Genomic DNA, 18,917 nt, shown 5'->3' on the forward strand with positions numbered 1-18,917 from the left:
CATGTCATCTGCCGGTGTTGGCCCACTCTGTTTCCTGAGGTCCAGGGTCAATGCAGCCGTCTACCAGGAAGTTTTAGAGCACTTCATGCTTCCTGCTGCTGACCAACTTTATGGGGATGCAGACTTCACCTTTCAACAGGACTTGGCACCTGCACACAGTGCCAAAACCACCAGCACCTGGTTCAAGGACCATGGTATCCCTGTCCTTGATTGGCCAGCAAACTCGCCTGACCTTAACCCCATAGAAAATCTATGGGGTATTGTGAAGCGGAGGATGCAATACGCTAGACCCAACAATGCAGAGGAGCTGAAGATGACTATCAGAGCAACCTGGGCTCTCATAACACCTGAGCAGTGCCACAGACTGATCGAGTCCATGCCACGCCGCATTACTGCAGTTATTGAGGAAAAAGGAGCCCCGACTAAGTATTGAGTGCTATACATGCACATTCTTTTCATGTTCATTCTTTTCAGTTGGCCAACATTAGAGAAACAAACATTTTTTCATTGGCCTTTAGAATATTCTAATTTTCTGAGATACCAGATTTGATGTTTTCATTGGTTGTCACCTATAAATATCAAAATTAAACGTAATAAACATCGGAAATACATTGGTCTGTGTGCATTGCATGAATATAATGTACAAGTTTCACGTTTTGAATGGAATTACTGAAATATTTTCAACCTTTTGATGATATTCTAATTTACTGGCCAGCACCTGTAGGTTCATCCATCATCTTTAGTTCCATCCATCACAGTAAATGCTTAGTTAACTTGTCATGTTTTAATAGTTGGTCAAATAAATTCTTACTTTTATAAACCTGACTGTTTTCTGAATCGAAACGAAGTGTGTACAATCCCCTAACAAATAAAGAATCCTAGAATCTTCTGATAAACACACAAAGACCAAGCAGGGTTGGGTTGATATTCTATATTTAGAATAGAATAGAATAGAATAGACTTTATTGTAATTGCTCATGGCAATTAAATTACAGATGGTCCGCCATCAACAGTGCACAAGACAATAAATGACAATAAATGTGAAAACCATAAAGGACTGAAAACAATTTAAAAACATTTAGCAACAAGAAAGTACAACCAGTGATTCGGATCTGCTAAAGAAATAATTTAAAATGATTTAAAACAGATTAGTCCACATTACTGATGGTGCTGTGGGGGGTTGAATGGTGCTGTTGTGTTGAATGTTCTGATGGCCCAAGGGAAGAAGCTGTTGGAAAGGCTGGTGGTATGTGATTTAACTGACCTTAAGCGGCGCCCTGAGGGCAACAGTTCAAACAGGCAGTGGGCAGGGTGGGTGGGGCCACGGAGGATAGCAGCGGGTTCTGGAGATGGCCTCCAGGGATGGCAGGGTGCAGCCAATAATCCTCTGGGCAGTGTTTATTGTCCTTTAGATAGAGTATCACAGCTTATTGGTCATAAGTAGAGGTAATATATATATTGAGCTCTTAAAGCACTCAATTTACCAAACCCTACACAGCTCACATCCTCAAATTATGCTCATGGGGGGAGGACAAAAGGGGAGGGGAGGGGGGGCATTTACAACAAATGAGCTTGAGACTCGAGAAACAAAAGTTTGGTGACAGCTCCCAGTATTCTCTCACACACACACACACACACCAACTAAACTGACCTTATTCATTGTAACACACCTTTTTCTCTCCACAGGTTTAAGCTTTACAAAAAAGTGAAACAAATCAGATTTATACTCAAAGCTGTTCCTTCAAGACGGGGAATCTTTCAGCCTCCCAACAGCCCCTACTATGTTCTACTGTACAAATGGTCAGTCAGATCCACTGAAAGCACCCGTGGTCACGATGTGACAGAATGATATCAACATTAGCCTCAGCATGCAAACAGACCATTAAACAACCTTGATTCCTTTTCAAAAATATTTGCTTGGTGTAACATCTTGGCTCAGAATCTAATGGGAAAGGATCAAAAATGTTGGTTAAATCAAAGAAAACTCAAGCAATTCAGAAATAATAGATGCTGCATTGTTCCCTCTAATATTTTGGGTTTTACATCTGTTAGCTGATAAGTACATAAACATCAAACAGCCCCTTTTCTTTACTAAAGGCCTATTTCACAGCACACATTTGGACATGAAGGAGAGGATGCATAAAACAACATTGGCTGCAATCCATTTAACTGTTATTCTCATTAACAGTTTCACAGAATGCAAAGCTGCAGAAGTGGAATGCAGTCATCATTTAATACACCTGTGTTTTCCATTATTTTGCAAGTCAATGTTTAGGATTACAACAAAAAAATTTCCGTTCATTATTTCTAGACATTTTCATGCTCTGGTGTTTTGAGAAATAAATAAATGTATTAGAGAACGGGTGCACTTTTATTTTCAGTGGTGCTACATTGTACATCACAGGCAAAATCTAAGAAAACAGCAAACAATTGGCCCAAACACTACAATAGGATTTAGGTAAAAACTAATGAAAAACACTCACTCCAGAGCGCAAACCTCAGGTAGACTTTAAACGGAGAACTAGCACCAGCTCAGTGGCCTAGTGGTAGAAAGTCTGCCCTGGGACTGGGAGATCGGGGTTCAAATCCCGGTCGGGTCATACCAAAGACTTCAACAATGGGATCCAATGCCTCCCTGCTTGACACTCAGCTTTAAAGGGCTGGATTAGGGAGTTAAACCACCAAATAGTTCCTAAACCCAGCCACTGCTGCAGCTCACTGCTCCCTCCAAAGGGATGGGTCGGATCCCTACAGAGATGTAATTTCACCAGTGTGTGATGACTAATGGGACTTTAACTCTAGAAGTTTCATTTAAAGTTTGAACGGGTTATAGACTTTACATGACTGAAATGGTAATTTAATATGGCCATCAGTCTTTACCCATCTGCCGTTCAAGTTCAGTGGAGACTTTTTTCACATAATGTTCTAATGAAGTTTAAATGGTTGAAATTTCAAATATTGTGCAAAAAAATGTTTTAAAACAATTACATATTCTGCATGAAAATGGATAAATTTTGACCAACAGTTTTTTTTTTCATTAGTATGTGAATACTAGAGCTATATCAGTAGTGATTTTCAGGGGCGGATTAAGAACTGAAGAACATCCGGGGCTTAACACACGCACACACACGCACGCGCGCGATCACACACGTGACACACACTAGTCAACATCATATATGTCTTGTACCACATAATTTTTAATCTGAAACTACATTTTAAGCATTTTCATGGCAGAGTATTGTTCCTGTTAGTGTTTAGTGTGAGATGATAGTGAATATTCCCTTTCTTTCTCCAACAACTTTACCTGATAGTAAGCTAACTTTAGGCAAACCAGCAGCACAACAAATATTTTCAAATAAGACTCACAAACCTGAGTAAACACCAGTCTCATCAAAGCTGGGGTTCTGTCGCGCTACTTTTGGTCTAAACAACGTCCTTATGTCCATCTTCACTCATGCGTTTCAGGCAGAGACTGCGGCTGTGTCCGAATCCACGGGTAGGATGCTTGTGAGTGCGCATTTTGAGGTCGATGACGTCAAAGCGCAGCGACGAGTACTGTCCGAATTCCAAGAATCCTCATTCTCGCGTCCTCAAACGCGTCCTCGCTCCACCCACATTTCGAGGATGGGTCTGATGGATCCTCACAGGAGCAAGGGTATCCCAGCATGCTTTGCACGCCGGCCGCTGGACTCGACACTCGCAACAACGGCGGACGGAGCGGGACAGCAGTACAGCTTAAAATGTAAGTTAGTTAAGAAAATAGCGGTCAAAAAAAAAAATACGTGTTTGGGCACTTTTGGTTTGTGTTTTATATAAGATCTAATACCGCAAATAGTTTTTTTTTCATGTAATTTAAGGCTAAAACATGCCCCACCGAAAACCAGCTTGAATGTTTAATAGGAAAAAACCCACCGTAAACTAGCTTGATCCCAGCAGGCTTTTTAAACGAAAATAGCGGTAGAAAACTAAGCTGAAAGCGGTTCTGTTTATAGACATTCTTCGTTTGTATAAGTACATTTTAAGCAGAAATCAGCGAGAACGAGCTTGTATGGTGGTCCCGTCATAATTCCCGTGTGTGTGTGTGTTTATTTAGCGAATGAAGCTTCTCATCATTTGTTTTAAGGTTAACACCCCACCGTAAACTTGCTTGAAAGTCTAATAAGAAAAAACTCACCGTAAAAGAGCTGGCATCTTATGTAATCATGTAACGAACGCCAAAAATAACGAAAACTAAGTTTAATGTTTAAGTTAATTTTTAAGAAACCACATTACTGATTTAATGTTTTTAATTTAATTTTAGGCGGAAAAAAACACAAAACACAATTTTCATCTCCCATGTTGATAAATTAAAATATTGTTTATTGCATGTTTTATCAACTATGATTTATAATCTGACTTTGTTCTTCTATTCCTCTCTATTCTCATCCAGAACCAGTACCTTTAAGGAGCATCTGTAACTTCATTATGCCCACAGTGTTCTCTGTTGTTAAATGACAATAAAGCCTTGTAATTCTAATTCCCTTTGTCTGTAGGACTGCAAGTATCCAGGGTCAGGAGAGGGAGTCAGCGGAAAGCCCACTGCTGAAACCTGGCCCTGGTTTGTCCCCATGGACGAGGTGTTGGGACAGAGGCCTTCCACTATGCCTCCTGTCCTTATTGCTTCCATTCCCGAGGACACTCCAGGGACAAGTGCAGCAGTGGGTGAGACAGAGGACAGGGAGAGTGGTGGAAGGAAGCCGGACTCCTCATCAGGGAGAAAAAGGAGAAGGGCTGATGAGCTCCTTGACCTGATCAGGGAGGACATGAGACAACAGAGGGAAGCGGAGGAGAGGAGAGAAAGAAGGATGGACAGATTTTTAGCATTGATGGAAAGGATGGCAGAGAAATGGGTTTTTTTCTTTTAGTTTCTTCTGGTTCAGGTTCTATATATGTGTTTGAATGTTTTTGTTATTTGTTTGAATGTAATAAAATTTCTATTAATTGATAACTCTTTTTTGATCATTAACAGTTTTATTATTCAGTTTTTAACAAGTAACAACATAGTAAATAAATTGTAAGGGAACACTGTAAGGAAGAAAAGTAAAGATAAAAGTAAAATATATACAGTAAACTTGGAAAGCAGGGAGTCTTTGGTGGTGTTGATAAATCTACTAAACATGGATCATCGAGGTGGATGGAGTGCAGGAACCGAGATCCGTGGCTGAACGTTTCTGGTTGGCAAGTGGAACATCAGACAGAGTGGTCTGCAGAGGGTGCTTCTGGATGCCTCATCTCACTGACCACCTCATCGTCCATCAAAAGGGTTTGCTGGGCTGGCTCAATCGACGGCTGTCACATCACTAACATTCAGATATATGCAAAAAAGGAGATCATGAGTATACTACTTGTAACTCTAGCAGATAACAGGACTAAATGATTTTTAAACTTTAAATACAAAGGCGTTTATTGAGCCGTCGCAGCTCCTCAAAAACCACAAATAAAATGAAATATTGCTGTGGATCCATTTTCAACGTAGCTACTAGCTTGTTAGCTTGTTAGCCTGTTTGACGCCGTCACGGTAGCTAGGCAACTTGAACTGGGGGCGGGAATAACAACGAGGCTAGTACTGTCCGAATTCAGAGCCGCTGACTTCCGGTTTTAGCGGTCTTGCAAGGACCAGGCCTTGCTAGACCGGCGAGGACCCGTACTCACAAGCATCCTACCCGTGGATTCGGACACAGCCTGCAGCTGCTGAAGGGCTTCTTCTTCAGTGGTGGAGGCTCAGGCAGGCTGTATACAAACTACTGCCAGCTGCTCCCTCTCTGTTGGACTTTGGTACTGCATGTTACTTCCGCGATTTAGATCCGGGGCTTTCCATGAAAGATCCGGGGCTTCAGCCCAAGTAGCCGGGCCTAACGCCGCCCCTGGTGATTTCTGTTAAAATCCCCCACAGTGCAGACAATGCACGTCCATTTTCTATAGTTCAGTTAACTTGCTGTATCTGCTACACAAACACAGAAACACGCATGTGTGAGCAGCAGAGAATTATTAAAGTCAGAGAAAATTATTTTCCTAAATGAAACATATTATGACTTTTTTTAAAGTTACTAAATCCCTCTCACATGAAGCAATTTTAGCTATTTTATTCTTGACATTTTCAGTAGCTTCCACAATGAGCCATTTCAGGGTGACGTCACTTTAAGAAAACAAGCTGGAGTTGGCCCACTCATACCCCGCTAAGACTGCTGTAAGCTGAGTTTTGACATCTGGGAGGGGCTCAGAATAGAGGAGCTGCTCCTCCAGTAGCAGCTCTCTTGCATATGATAGATTGTTCTATTCTATTTTCCCTATTTGTGACATCACAAACGGGGATTGTTTGAAATCACTTGTTTCCGACGCATGATTCCTAAAAAACAATCATTAACAGAAAATGGATGGATGGAGTGTTTTCTTGTGAGGAGTGTTTATAGAGGCAGCACAAACCCACACGGCAGCACAAAAGGATGCAAAAGGTGAGTTTTGAAAATGATGTCCCCTTTAAAAACTGACCCCTACTGCACACTGGAAGCATCAGCGGCTCCGAACGGCAGCAGAAAGGTTTATTTTTTGCACTCTGATGCACACCGGGAGAGTCTCAGCTGTGAAGCGACTTCTCCGCCATTTTGCTTGCTCGACTGGTGAGATCACAAAATCCCTAGAGTTTGTGCCATCCCCATTAAACCCAAAAGAAGGAAATCACGTTTGTTATCACTGTTTGATGTCATATGATGTTGCTCCTCTCCACTGCCAGGATCAAAGCCATGACAAACACAGCGCTGCACCTCTGGAACGATAATGAGAGTAAATAAGCTGTTAGGTCACTTGTATTGATGTAACATACACAGATATTAGATCGCATCGCTGCAGTCAACACATTTTCACTCCCAACACGTCGGAAACAAACACTTGGTTAGTGACCCTGACACAGAAAGCGCCCTTTTTCTTCACAGGTGTCGGGGTCTGATGCGGAGGGTCACTGACCAAGCATTTGTTCCGGACGTGCTGGGAGTGAGAACGTGTTGCTGAAGTGGTCTTTTATTTTGAAAATTACTAGGGGTTGTACACTGAAACCGTGTGTGATTTCCTGCCTAGCCCTATGGTAACTGCGGAAGTTGACGCATCCCAGAAGCGGCTCGAGGCTAAAGTAGAAGACAATCCTATTTTTAACGGTGTGGTGTGCCGCTCCTGGGATGCGCCTAAAAATTGCCGCGTCACGGCTGGTTTGAATCACCCCATAGACTATACTGGATTCTATTTGAAGCAGTGAAATTTGGCTGCCGTTCCACACCGCCGATGCTTCCAGTGTGAAACCAGGGTAAGCGTACTTTGTCTTGTTTATTTCAGCTGCTGTCTCACAGCAGCAGGATAACTGTAATAAAACAAACATGATGCTGAGGCACATCACCATTTTCTTAGTGCACAGTTCACTAGAGCTGTGTTAAAAGCCCTTAACGTTGTTCAGAAATGCTCTAATTAATATCTGCTGAGCCCACAGAGTGAAATGTTTTTCCTGTACAGCTCGCTGTCCCTCTTGGCAAGGACAGCATCATCAGGGGTCTTTCATCTCTGCTTCTGGTTGAGAAAAACAAAAAACTTACTGACCCTTCTCTCATCCAAACACTCCTAATGAAGCCATCCAGTGGCACAGGGACAGACTCGGGATCCCCTTGAGTCAGTGTTGCTGCATGGATGGTTGCATGCAATTACTAAATGGCCATGAAACTGAGAAAAGGGCTCCCAGGAGGAGGAGGCCTCTTTCAACCCTAGAGGGTGTCGGAAGTGAGCTCTCTGCATGATTATTCCAATGTGATGCAATTTAAGCATCCTGGAGAGTGTCACCAAATGACACTACTGGGACTTTTCGAAACACAAGCTCGCACCCCACAAGGAGGGCTGCTAAGCTTGTGCTAATTGAGCGAGTGTAACACAGATGCTCTCCTCCGGGTTGAGAGGAGGAGAAGAAGTCAAGTGTGATGACGCAGGCCGTTTCCCACATCCCCTGAAAATAATCTGAAAGGAACAGCACCGCCCTCTGATTGCTGACCGTCTGCTTGAAAAGGGAAATAAGAGCAGGTGACACAGGAATAAACAGATGAATTCAGTTTTATTACCATCAAAGTCATCAACTTGGTCGAGGAGGAGCATTACAGAGCTTACAAGTGCAGGGCCGGAGCCGCAGGCGGACCCAGCAAAGATCACTAATACATCAGTGATAAACTGAACAGACGTGGTCATAAATACAAGGAGAAACATACTCATCAGTCTCAAATGTAACTTTATTTATTTACCAATTAAACAATCAATAAGTTTAAAAAAAGCTGATATCCTTCTGATTAAACTTTGTATTAAAATAAAATCGTATCTAATGAAATAAAAAATTTAAGTATAAAAAATGAAACAATAATCTTACATTTGGGGCTTTCTAATGAAAAAGCAGATACCTTTTCTTTAAATTCACAAGTTTTAACATAATAAAGAATGAGTCGTTTACATCTTATTTATGAACCATAAAATGTGAGATTCCATAGAAACATGAAATATCAATCTGATGGATTTTTGACTCTTTTAACCAGAAGATTGTTTTGACGGCTGATCAGATTATTTCAGATGAAGAGGCTGCATGGAATTTTGTGGCCTTTTCAGTTGAATTAAGGAATCTGATATTTGTTCTGACAGTCTGGCTGCGGTCTTTATATGACCAGGTTCTGAAAGCTCATGTTTTTGAGTGTGTGTCAGAACAGGCCACCCACACAGCCACCTACACACACACACACACACACATGGACACACACACACACACATGGACACACATTTATTTGACAGCAACATTATGTTAGTGGCTGTGTGTGTGTGTGTTTTTGGGTCAGCGAGGACTACAGATTTCTAATGAAGGTTACGAGGACTGGATCGAAATGACAGCAGGATTCACAGTTTCTGCAGCCAGTCGTATATTGCTCTATTTCTAAGTCGGGTTATTACAGAGATTTCCGCCTGGAGCCTGTTATTTATGCTCCATGTGTCCGGTGACAAAAGGAAAGGATGGCTTGTTTCTACTGTTCATCAAAAATACACTGAAAATCAACGAAAACAAATCGGTATTAAAATGAAAAGACAAAGTTAGACTATATGTATGTCTGCCATGCATAAATGCTCTATTGTAATACGTTTGACAGCTTTGGATGTCAAACTTGGCGCCCTTCCTTCCTCATAATTGGTTTTGATGCATGCGTTATTTTAATGGGTTTAGCTAAAGACGCGAGTGGCATCTGAGTCGGGTCGGTTAAAATCCAGCAAAGAATAAAAATCTATCCTGTGATTGTCATGAGCCAGGGTGAGTACTCTTCCCATTCTCAACATCTCTGAGTGTTTTGTTTGCAGGAGAGGGAGTGGCAGCCGCATCTTGTCAGCTAATCAGCGGGTCAGCTTCATAAGGACGATGGTGAACACTACTCAACGCCGGATGATTGCTACTGACTGGTAGTTTCCAGCCCTTGTACTTGTCTCCAGGTTTTTCTAGTGCTATAGTGTGAATATTTGGTCTTCGTGTAATTTTTTTGATGTTTTTTGGCTCACCTTACCTCAGGTCTTCCTACACCTCAGGATCCTTCAACCAGACTCCATAGGACTCCGCACCGGCTCCCCTTCTACGTTCATCCATCCACCCGTCCTGACCAACCCGCTCTCCATTGACTCCTCACTCCCTCTCAGCTCCAAACGTCCCTCTTGGATTACACCCCGGCTAACTACCTCCCCTCACTCTCCTAGAACCTTCTCCCTCCATAAGTCACCACTCAGCATTCCCTGTTGGACTCATTCTCCCAGGACTCACCTCTGGTTTGCTCTCCCCCTAGATGCTGCCTTCCCGTTCCTCATCCGCTGGATTTTCCAGTGCGCCTTTAGTTATCGTTCATCCAACAATAAAATAATTGTATTCCCTCATTGATCTGTGTACAGTCTGATTCTGCATGTCTTGGGTTAGACACCTTCCCCATACCATGACAGAATCATCCAGCCAAACCGCTAACCCAGCAGAAGCAGCCATAACAGATCTCACCCACAGGTTAACCCAGCAGGAACAGACCCTAACATTACTCATGGAGCAACTCACCGCAGCTAATCAATGCTACCAACAACTGGAGACTCTGGTACGACAAATCCATGATGGTTTGTCTCAACCTCACCAGCCGTCTCCACCAGTGGAACCATCATCAGCCGCTCCAGCAACCTATGTTTCCCCCGGACCGGAAGCCTCAGTCCCTACGGAAATCACCCACTTCCGTTTAGTGGCATCCCCACCAGCAGTGACATTTAGTGGTGAGTTTGAGGATTGCCACAGTTTTTTACTCCAGTGAAGACTGGCCTTCGAACATTCTCCGGGAGTTTTTGCCTCAGACTCAGTTAAGATGTCTTACGTAGTGGGGCTTCTACGAGGAAAGGCGCTGAGATGGGCCGAGGCTAAGAGCCACTGTGACTCTTTTCTGAACGGATCATATAGTGATTTTTATCGGATTTTAAACTGACTTTTGGAATTACTGAGTCCAGCTCTGATATCAGGAAGAAGCTGTGGACACTTTCTCAAGGCAGGAGGTCGATGGCAAACATGGCATTGGATTTTTGCATCCTGGCAGCCCGGACGTCCTGGAATGAGGATGCTCATCTCGCAGCCTTCACCGAGGCCCTTAATGATTGGGTCCGGAACCAGCTGGCACTGTGCCCCGAACCCTGCTCAATGGAGGAGCTCATCAGAGTGTCCACCTCCATCGATAAGAGAGACCTCGAGCTGAGATGACAAGACCCCGGGCCGAGTTCGCCTCCTCCTCGGGAACGGGTCCAAGGAGCCAGTGGTCACTCCACAGCAGATTCCTCAACAGCGGAAGAACCCATACAGATGGGTAGGACTCGACTCTCGTGGGAGGAGAGAGAGCATCGGTTAAGGTCAGATCAATGCATGCATTGTGGTAACTCTGGGCATTTTGCTAGAAACTGCCCGGCTCTGTTAAAAGGCAGAGCCCACCGGTAAAACTGAGACTACTGGTGGGCAGTAACTCAGACTCTGTCAGTTCTCTGTGTTCTCTCCCGTGCTTTTTGATTTTTAACTCTGAGCAGATCCAACTCAAGGCCCTCCTGTACTCAGGTTGTGAGCAGTCCCTTTTGAATCTTCAATTGGTTGCAAAATGGAGGATACCCACCACCCAGTTGACCACAGCTCTCAGTCTCCTAGCTGGACAATTGGAACCTCTCCACCATTACCCACCAAACCATTCCCCTCCTTCTAAAGGTGTCAGGTAACCACACAGAATCCTTGCTTTTTTATGGGTTCCCTTCTCCACAATTCCTCTGCGGTGCCAGGCGCGCCTGGTCCACCACCCGAACGGCGCTGGACCGTTACAGTTCAGAAGAATCAGCTGTTGGCTGATCGTCGGCAGCGCCCGGCTCTGGTCTATTCTCCAGGTCAAAGTGTCTGATTATCGTCTAAGGATATTCCGTTGAAGGCGGCCACCTGCAGACTGTCCCCTCTTTTTTATTGGTCCATAACTGTTGCTTCCTGGGCACTCTATAGGTACTGTTTAAGTGGAGGTGGGGGTCTATGCTCCCCCTCCTCTGAGCGCCCTGACTTAGTGTGGAAGACCTGATGCTGCTGGGGCAGATGGCTTCTCTGATGGCGTTTCCTTGCCTTACCTTACTTGGCTCATCTGGACTCAGCCAAATATAAATTTTTACTGATGTGTGTAAGTGTGTGCGTGTATGTTTGCGTATGTCTGTTAATGTTTTTAAACTGTTATGGGAATTTCGGGTCATTTTGTAAAGCACTTTGAGTAGCACTTTGTTTGAAAAGCGCTTTATAAATAACATCTGATTGATTGATTGATTGAATGATTGATTGATTGATTGATTGATTGATTGGATTGGAAAATCCTGACAGATCTACGTAACACTGTCACTGTCACCCGTCTTGACAAGGCTGTTGTTGGTTTGTTATCCAGGAAACATCAAAGACTGTTTCAACTAGCAGAAGCTAACCATTACCATTAGCAACTACCCCATACAGCAGAACTCCTCCAGGCTTGTGTTATTTGTAGAGAGAAAACATCCATTTTGCGGAGGAAATGGAGTCTGGTAGAGTTGTGTTGCTGTAATCTTAGGGTATCCAATGACCTTCTGACCCACAGTGATGCAGGGTACTGTTCTGTTCTGGTCCTGCTGGACCTGACTACCGCCTTTGACACCGTTCACCACCACCTGCTACTGGAGAGGCTGAGAGACTGGGTAGGCCTATCAGGAACTGCTCTGGAGTGGTTCTCCTCTTATCTTTCTGAGCACTCCTTCTCTGTGGCCTTTTCCAAGTTTTGGTTCTCCTCCACCTCCCTTGCCTCTGGTGTCCCACAAGGCTCTGTGCAGGGGCCTCTACTCTTCCTCCTTTATCTGTTTCCTCTTCAGCATATCCTGAGCTATTTTAAAGGAATCTCCTACCATCTTTCTGCGGATGACATCCAACTCTCCGTCTCCTTTAAGCCCCATGAGATGTCTAAGCTGCAGCTGTTACACACCTGCTTAGACTCTATTAAAACCTGGATGGCTGGGAGCTTTCTACAGCTGAAAGAAGATAAGACTGAGATCCTCATCTGTGCCCCAGACAGGCTGGTTCCCAAAGTTAGAGACTCTCTTGGTGAGGTCAGGAATCTTGGTGTGAGCTTTGACCCAGTTCTCACCCTGGATTCTCATGTCAGTTTTCTTGTCCGCACTTCCTTCTTCCATGTCAGGAACATTGCTGAGTCCCATTCTGTCCCGCTCTGAACTTGAGACTGTTCTCCACACCTTCATCTCCTCATGTTTAGACTACTGTAACTCTCTTTTCACGTGTCTGAGCAGAACCTCCCTGAACCGTCTAGGTGGTTCAGAATGCCTGTGCTCGGCTTCTGACCAAGTCCTCCAAACACACCCACATCACCCCGCTTCTCCTCCAGCTTCACTGGTTGCCAGTCAACTTCAGGGCTCATTTCAAGATCCTGGTTCTGGTCTATAGGGACTTACATGGACAAGCACCATCATACATTGGTGATCTTCTCAGTCCCTACATCCCCAGCAGGTTCCTGAGGTCCAGTGACCAAAGCCTACTGGCTGTGCAGCACCAGGCTAAAGACCAAATGTGACAGATCATCTGCTGCTGTGGCCCCCAGACTCTGGAACTCTCTTCCCCTGAGCCTGAGATCAGTGGACTCAGTGGTCTCCTTTAAAAAGTAGCTAAAAACTCACCAGTTCAGGCTTTGGTGTAACCTTCACTGCCCTCTCCTTGTTCTGCTCTTTCTACCCGTTCTCTATTTCTCTGGCTCCTGTATTATCTTTTTCTTGTTCATTTTTGTCCTCCTTCTCATTTTTCAGTTTACATTTTCAAATTTCCCCCTTTTTATGATATTTTAAAATAAATTTTATCTATATTCAAACAGGTGGGAGTAAGTGCATCAGTGGGACTAGATATATCTATAATTTCTGTAGTATCTCGGGAGCACTTCAAGATCATAAAAACTTCAAAAGTAGATATGGAAGAAAAAATTAATGATCTGAGGCACTCCCAAAAATTATTTAATTAAATATAAGCCAACCCGTTTTGTGCATGAATGCCCTGAAGAAACGCGACCGAAACACGTCAGCTTATAATAAATTATTTTTCGGAAGGCCTCAGATCTTGACTTTTTTTTCCTCCATATCTACTTTTGAAATTGTATTTATATTTTCAAAAAAAATTTTCTTTTATTTTTTGGCTCTTGCGAAGCACCTTGCGATGTACCTCACTGGTTGCCAGTCAACTTCGGGGCTCATTTCAAGATCCTGGTTCTGATCCTGGTACCTCTTGAGAGGCACTTTATAAAAGATAATTTCTTCTTCATCCAATCAGAGGCGAGATGTCCAAATATCAGGAAATAAGACTAAATTCTGCCGTGTTGAGCTCTTCCCTGATGTGGTATTCTGCTAGTTCCTGAATCAAGCACACATACACCCCACAGTATGACTTGCAAGGCATTCATCCCTGGAGATCAGTGCAAATGAGTGTCCCACACCTTTAATACATCCGAATTGTCTAGTCTTTTTGTGAATGAATGAATGGAGTCTATTCATTAGATTGACATTAATTTGTTTGTAACAAAGATTACCTCTTTTTCTCAAAACCAAGGCTGGCTGAAGAGCTATCTCGAACAGATACGGCATTAGTTGCTTTGAACAAGGATGTTCGGATCATTATCAGCCTGTCTGAAAAACGTGATCAGCAAATTCCAGTCAATGCTTTTCAGTGCTGATCATACCATAACTTGCAGCCAACAGAGACCCTAGCATATTCCTCCCCTCTTCCTTCGCACTGCGCAACCACGGTGGAAAAACGTGTCTGCTGAAATTTTACATCATGTGTGAGACTGATGCAAACTTTGCATCCAGCAATGAAAAAACAGCGCAGGGGAACCTCGTTAAAACGTGTCAACACAAAATCATTAATCCGACATTTCAAGATGTAAAGCTTATAAAAACAAATCTGCAAATACAAAAAATGAAGAACAAACTTTAGGTGGAGTAAAGGGAATTTTCAATGTTCAATACAGAAATAAAAGTACACCTGGAGCAGTGACAGCCAGACGCAGCTACACTCACCAACACTCGTCTGTATGTGTGTGACAAGCAGAAGGCTGAGCAAATAACGTGACAATATATTTATTCACCATGCTCGATGACCAGACACCAGGCTCAGCCCACCACTTTATTGCTAGGATCCCCACTATGTGAAACAAATAAACAAATAAATAATAATAAGACCCTTTATTCAAATCTCACAACACACAACATTGTAGGAGGAGGAGCTGGCCCAAGTGGCTGGGGCGAGGGGAGTTTGGGTCTCTCTGCTTAGGCTGCTGCCCCCCACAGCCTGACCCCAGAAAAGCCGAGGAAATGGTCGGATGGATGGATAGTATTGGTGTTTGGCAACAAAAAGTTTGATTGGGGAATCCCTAGTTTTAACATTTCCACTGAATCCAAATTCAGAAGAACTGAACTAATGCTTTGAAACTAAAAGGTGAAAAAAATAGCAGAACAACAAAGAACTTTTTTTTCAAGAACAGTAAAGCAACATTTGTAATATTGTACGCTCTAGGAAAGATAGAAATCGACGAAGCCTGCACGTCAGACGAAAGTCTGAGGTCGTGATGGTGATCCTCTTATCACCATGGACGATGAGAAGAGGATGCTGGCAGAGACGCGTCTTTGTCCTCGGGCGTTAAATGAACAGCAAAAAGTGAGAAAGCATGCTGTTTCAGCTACTTCTACAAAGTCTCTATACACAGAATCTTTACACTTACAGCCAGGACTCTTTCCTGAGCAGGATTACAATGTTTGTGTGTGTGCTTATATGTGAAGCTGCCTCATTCAGAAATATAGAACTGGGCTAAAAAATATCCCTAGTTGCCTCAGAATTGGTTAGTGCACAACAACTGTTAGTTCAGACAGTAACAGATAGTACGGTTATGAGTAATTCCCATGTGAAAGGAATATAAATACTCTCCTCTTTGTGTTTGAGCCAGCTCTTATATGCCAACACAGTAACGATAAGCAGAGGGAAACTTCCCTAACAGTTCCAGGAACACATGGTGTAACCGCAAAGCTGGTTTATTAAGATCTAATCAAAGCTGTTTTCAACACAATTATGCCCTTCCTTACCCTTTTATCACAATAAGAAGACACAGACAGCTTTAGCTGTAAGGCAAAAGCTTCGTAACAAATTTAATTTGCCGCTAAAGCTCCAGTTTTAAGCTTCTATTTATACTTTAACACACAGGATCAGTGAAAACACAACACGTATCTTTAAAAAAGCAGATGCAATGCAGTGCTCAGGAAAAGCAGCACACAGCCTTCATGAGATGATGCTAATGCTGCTAGTGAGAAAGAAGCAGAGTCAGTGTCACCATGCCAGCAACTAATGTACAGTGTGCAGGAGTCAGCAGGGACTGCAGAGGTCACACACAGGTGGTGAGAGTGAGCAAGAAGGTTTAGCCTTGCTCATTAGTTGCCTCTGCAGCAGAGTGAAGAGCAGCAGATGCTTCACCGTTGCAGCGGGATGCAGGCTCGGCTCCATGGGCATCTGGATTTGGCTGCTGTTGCTCCTGGGTTGAGGCTGCCACCGTTGAGCCGGCCTCAGGAACATGGAGACTCACCTCTCCTCCAGCAGCCGCTGATGAAGGTGCAGCCGGGTCCGCCACAGCATCTGCTGGGGAGTCCGCTGCAGGGCCAGCGGGCCTGGACTCGCTCTGCTCAGGTGCTCTTAGCCTCTTCATTATGGTGGTGACTCGAACAGCTTTCTGAAAAACAAATTTTAGCACAAAGCCAGAGTCATACTGGGCTACAACTGGAAGCAATCTTAATTTCCGTTCAGTTAGTTATGATGGAGTACTTCTATTGTTAAGGTATGGATTACTCGTTTGATCAACGCATTTGCAGTAGTTACTAGTAGGAAGGAATGCCTTGCAGGCATAATTCAGGACACAAAAAAGCCCAGGAACCCATGGTCCAGCAGGACACGTCTGCGACATCAGATCTGTGCTTCAAACGGGAGGAATTGGAGTGTTATTTCCTGATATTTAGACATCTTGTCTCGGATTGGGTAAAAGAAACACAACCATACAACTAACTCTGTGCCTTTATGGAAGTAGGATTGGGACACAGCTTTGTAACCTTTAACATGTTTAGCAACTGTAAATTTAGTTTGTGGCATGTAATTCTTGTTTTGTAACACGTAACTTTCATTTTGCAACATGTAACATTTGGTACGTAGCATGAAACTTTCTGAGGATGTTTTGCAGTCGGCAAACGAAACGTTAGCAAGGTAAAGAGAAACCTTTCCTGTGTTATAAAAAATAACCAAAAATGGAATTAGAAACTAGACACAGTAAGAACACACCAAAGACGAAACTTTCATTTTGTAAGTTGCAGAAAACAATCGATGTACACGTTCCAAATCACAACTCTCAAAACACACATCTCTGTCTACAGCTACAAAACATTTTGTCCTGATTCTAGCTTCCTTCCCAAAGAACCAATGACAGGCTTGCATTCCTTTTTGAAGACAATTCCTGTTGGAAAGAAGCTAGAATAGGGACAAAATGTTTCGTATTTGTGGACTTGTTTTGTAACTGTAGAATGAGATTTGTGTTTTCAAAGTTTTGATTTGAAACTTGTACATTGATTTTTTCTGCAAGTTACAAAATAAAGTTTCATGTTACGTACCAAAGTTACATGTTACAAAATGAGAATTACATGCTACTAAATGAAAGTTATATGTTACAAAGCAAAAGTTACGTGTTATAAAACATGAATTACATGTTACAAAAGTCACAGTTACAAAACATATTACAAGTTGCAAAACTTGGTACAAGTTAAGTGTAATAGTGCCCCAATCCTAGTTCCATATGCTTTTATTTCCACAAATAACAAGCCTGGAGGAGCTTCAGCCATGTGTTTGAGTTGCTAATGCTATCAGTTAGCTTCTGTTGAAAGAGGCATTCTTTGCTGATTCTGAATGATAAAATAATAACAGCCTTCTGTTGTAAATCAATTTGGGTAAGTCCAATTCACAGCGTGACGTAGATATGTGAGACTTTTCAAATCCTTGAGTTTCACTGTCTATTTTCTGTTAGAAGCTAACGCAGGAGATAGGTGTAGGAGACTATTTTCATGTTCAGCCTACATGAAAAACTCATAGTAATCAGAAATAATTATTAAAAATGGTTGTTCAGTCAACCACACCTTTAAAGTGATCACACAACAAACATCTGCTTCATATTTGGAATTTGATTAAACCATTAAAAGACAAATAGAAACCAAACAACACAAGAGTGAAGGTCTGAGACTTAAAACAAAGAAATTAAGAATAGGGCTGCTCGATTATGGCAAAAATAATAATCACGATTATTGTGACTGAAATTGAGATCTCGATCATTTAAGAAAATTTTTCAATTTATGTTAATTTTATTTGTTTTTATTCAGTCATAAAATTGCTCAACAATCAGGACAAAAATAAATAAGAAACAAGATGATCACTAAAAGAACTCCTGATTCCCAGTATAAAAAGACCAATATACTTACAGCTCATAGTTTATGACCCAAGGGCTACAGACCTTGGTTTAACTCATTTAAGTCTAACCAGTACAGACCCAAATACCAATATCTTGCAAATACTGACAGCAATAATTATACAGTGGCATTTTTAACAAATAAATGCAGATAAATTGATGTTCACAAAATGTTGCATAATACATATTTAGTCGTGTCAAGGTGCTGTAGGAGAGTGCACTAGCACCGTGTCCTCAGAGAGATTAGTTATTATTTATCAGCGTGAGGAACTTATTTCTACCTTATTTATAAACTATTTATTTACAGGTCCATCAGTTAATGTAATAATTGTCCCAACCACAGCTGCACCCCCCACCCCCCAACCCGGTCTCACAGCAATCAGGGGCTAGCTGCACGAGTGTTTAGCGTGCTGCACACGCACATTTAGCCGTTTTAGTGGCTCAGGAGCCCGCAGGTACGATGTGTCACTCACTCTGGTTAATCCAACAGGAAGCTGGCTCTGAGAGCTGTCTTTAGCGACTGACACATCACTGCATCATTCCCTTTCCTAATGTCCTGAAGAACGGTCCGGAGCGCAGGCGGAGTGTTTAGCTAACCTGCAGGAAACGTCAACGACAGTTATCCAGAAAGTAGCTAAGGGTTACCAGAGATGTTTCTCAGGTGTTCGTTAGGTACTTTTGAGATTTAAAAAGTCAAGAAGGGGGTCTGAAAAGCTGTTAGAAATAGCGTCAAAGTCGATAAGTTGGCAACACTGTGGGAGGAGCGCTTCATTTGCAACTCAGGGCAGCACA

General features: G+C 42.8%; 1 protein-coding gene across 1 annotated transcript in view; it reads right to left on the bottom strand.

Moving 5' to 3' along the window:
- Window positions 1-8,103: 8,103 nt before the first annotated feature.
- Window positions 8,104-18,917, bottom strand: part of LOC107385789 (caM kinase-like vesicle-associated protein) — an 81,813-nt gene continuing 70,999 nt past the window's right edge. The window contains exon 11 of the mRNA XM_054748879.2: window positions 8,104-16,355. Within this exon, the coding sequence (XP_054604854.1) occupies window positions 16,047-16,355 (309 nt within the window). The 3' untranslated portion in view covers window positions 8,104-16,046. The remainder of the gene's footprint in view (window positions 16,356-18,917) is intronic.

The sequence above is a fragment of the Nothobranchius furzeri genome, chromosome 3, assembly GCF_043380555.1.
Source record: "Nothobranchius furzeri strain GRZ-AD chromosome 3, NfurGRZ-RIMD1, whole genome shotgun sequence".
Lineage (NCBI taxonomy): Eukaryota > Metazoa > Chordata > Actinopteri > Cyprinodontiformes > Nothobranchiidae > Nothobranchius > Nothobranchius furzeri.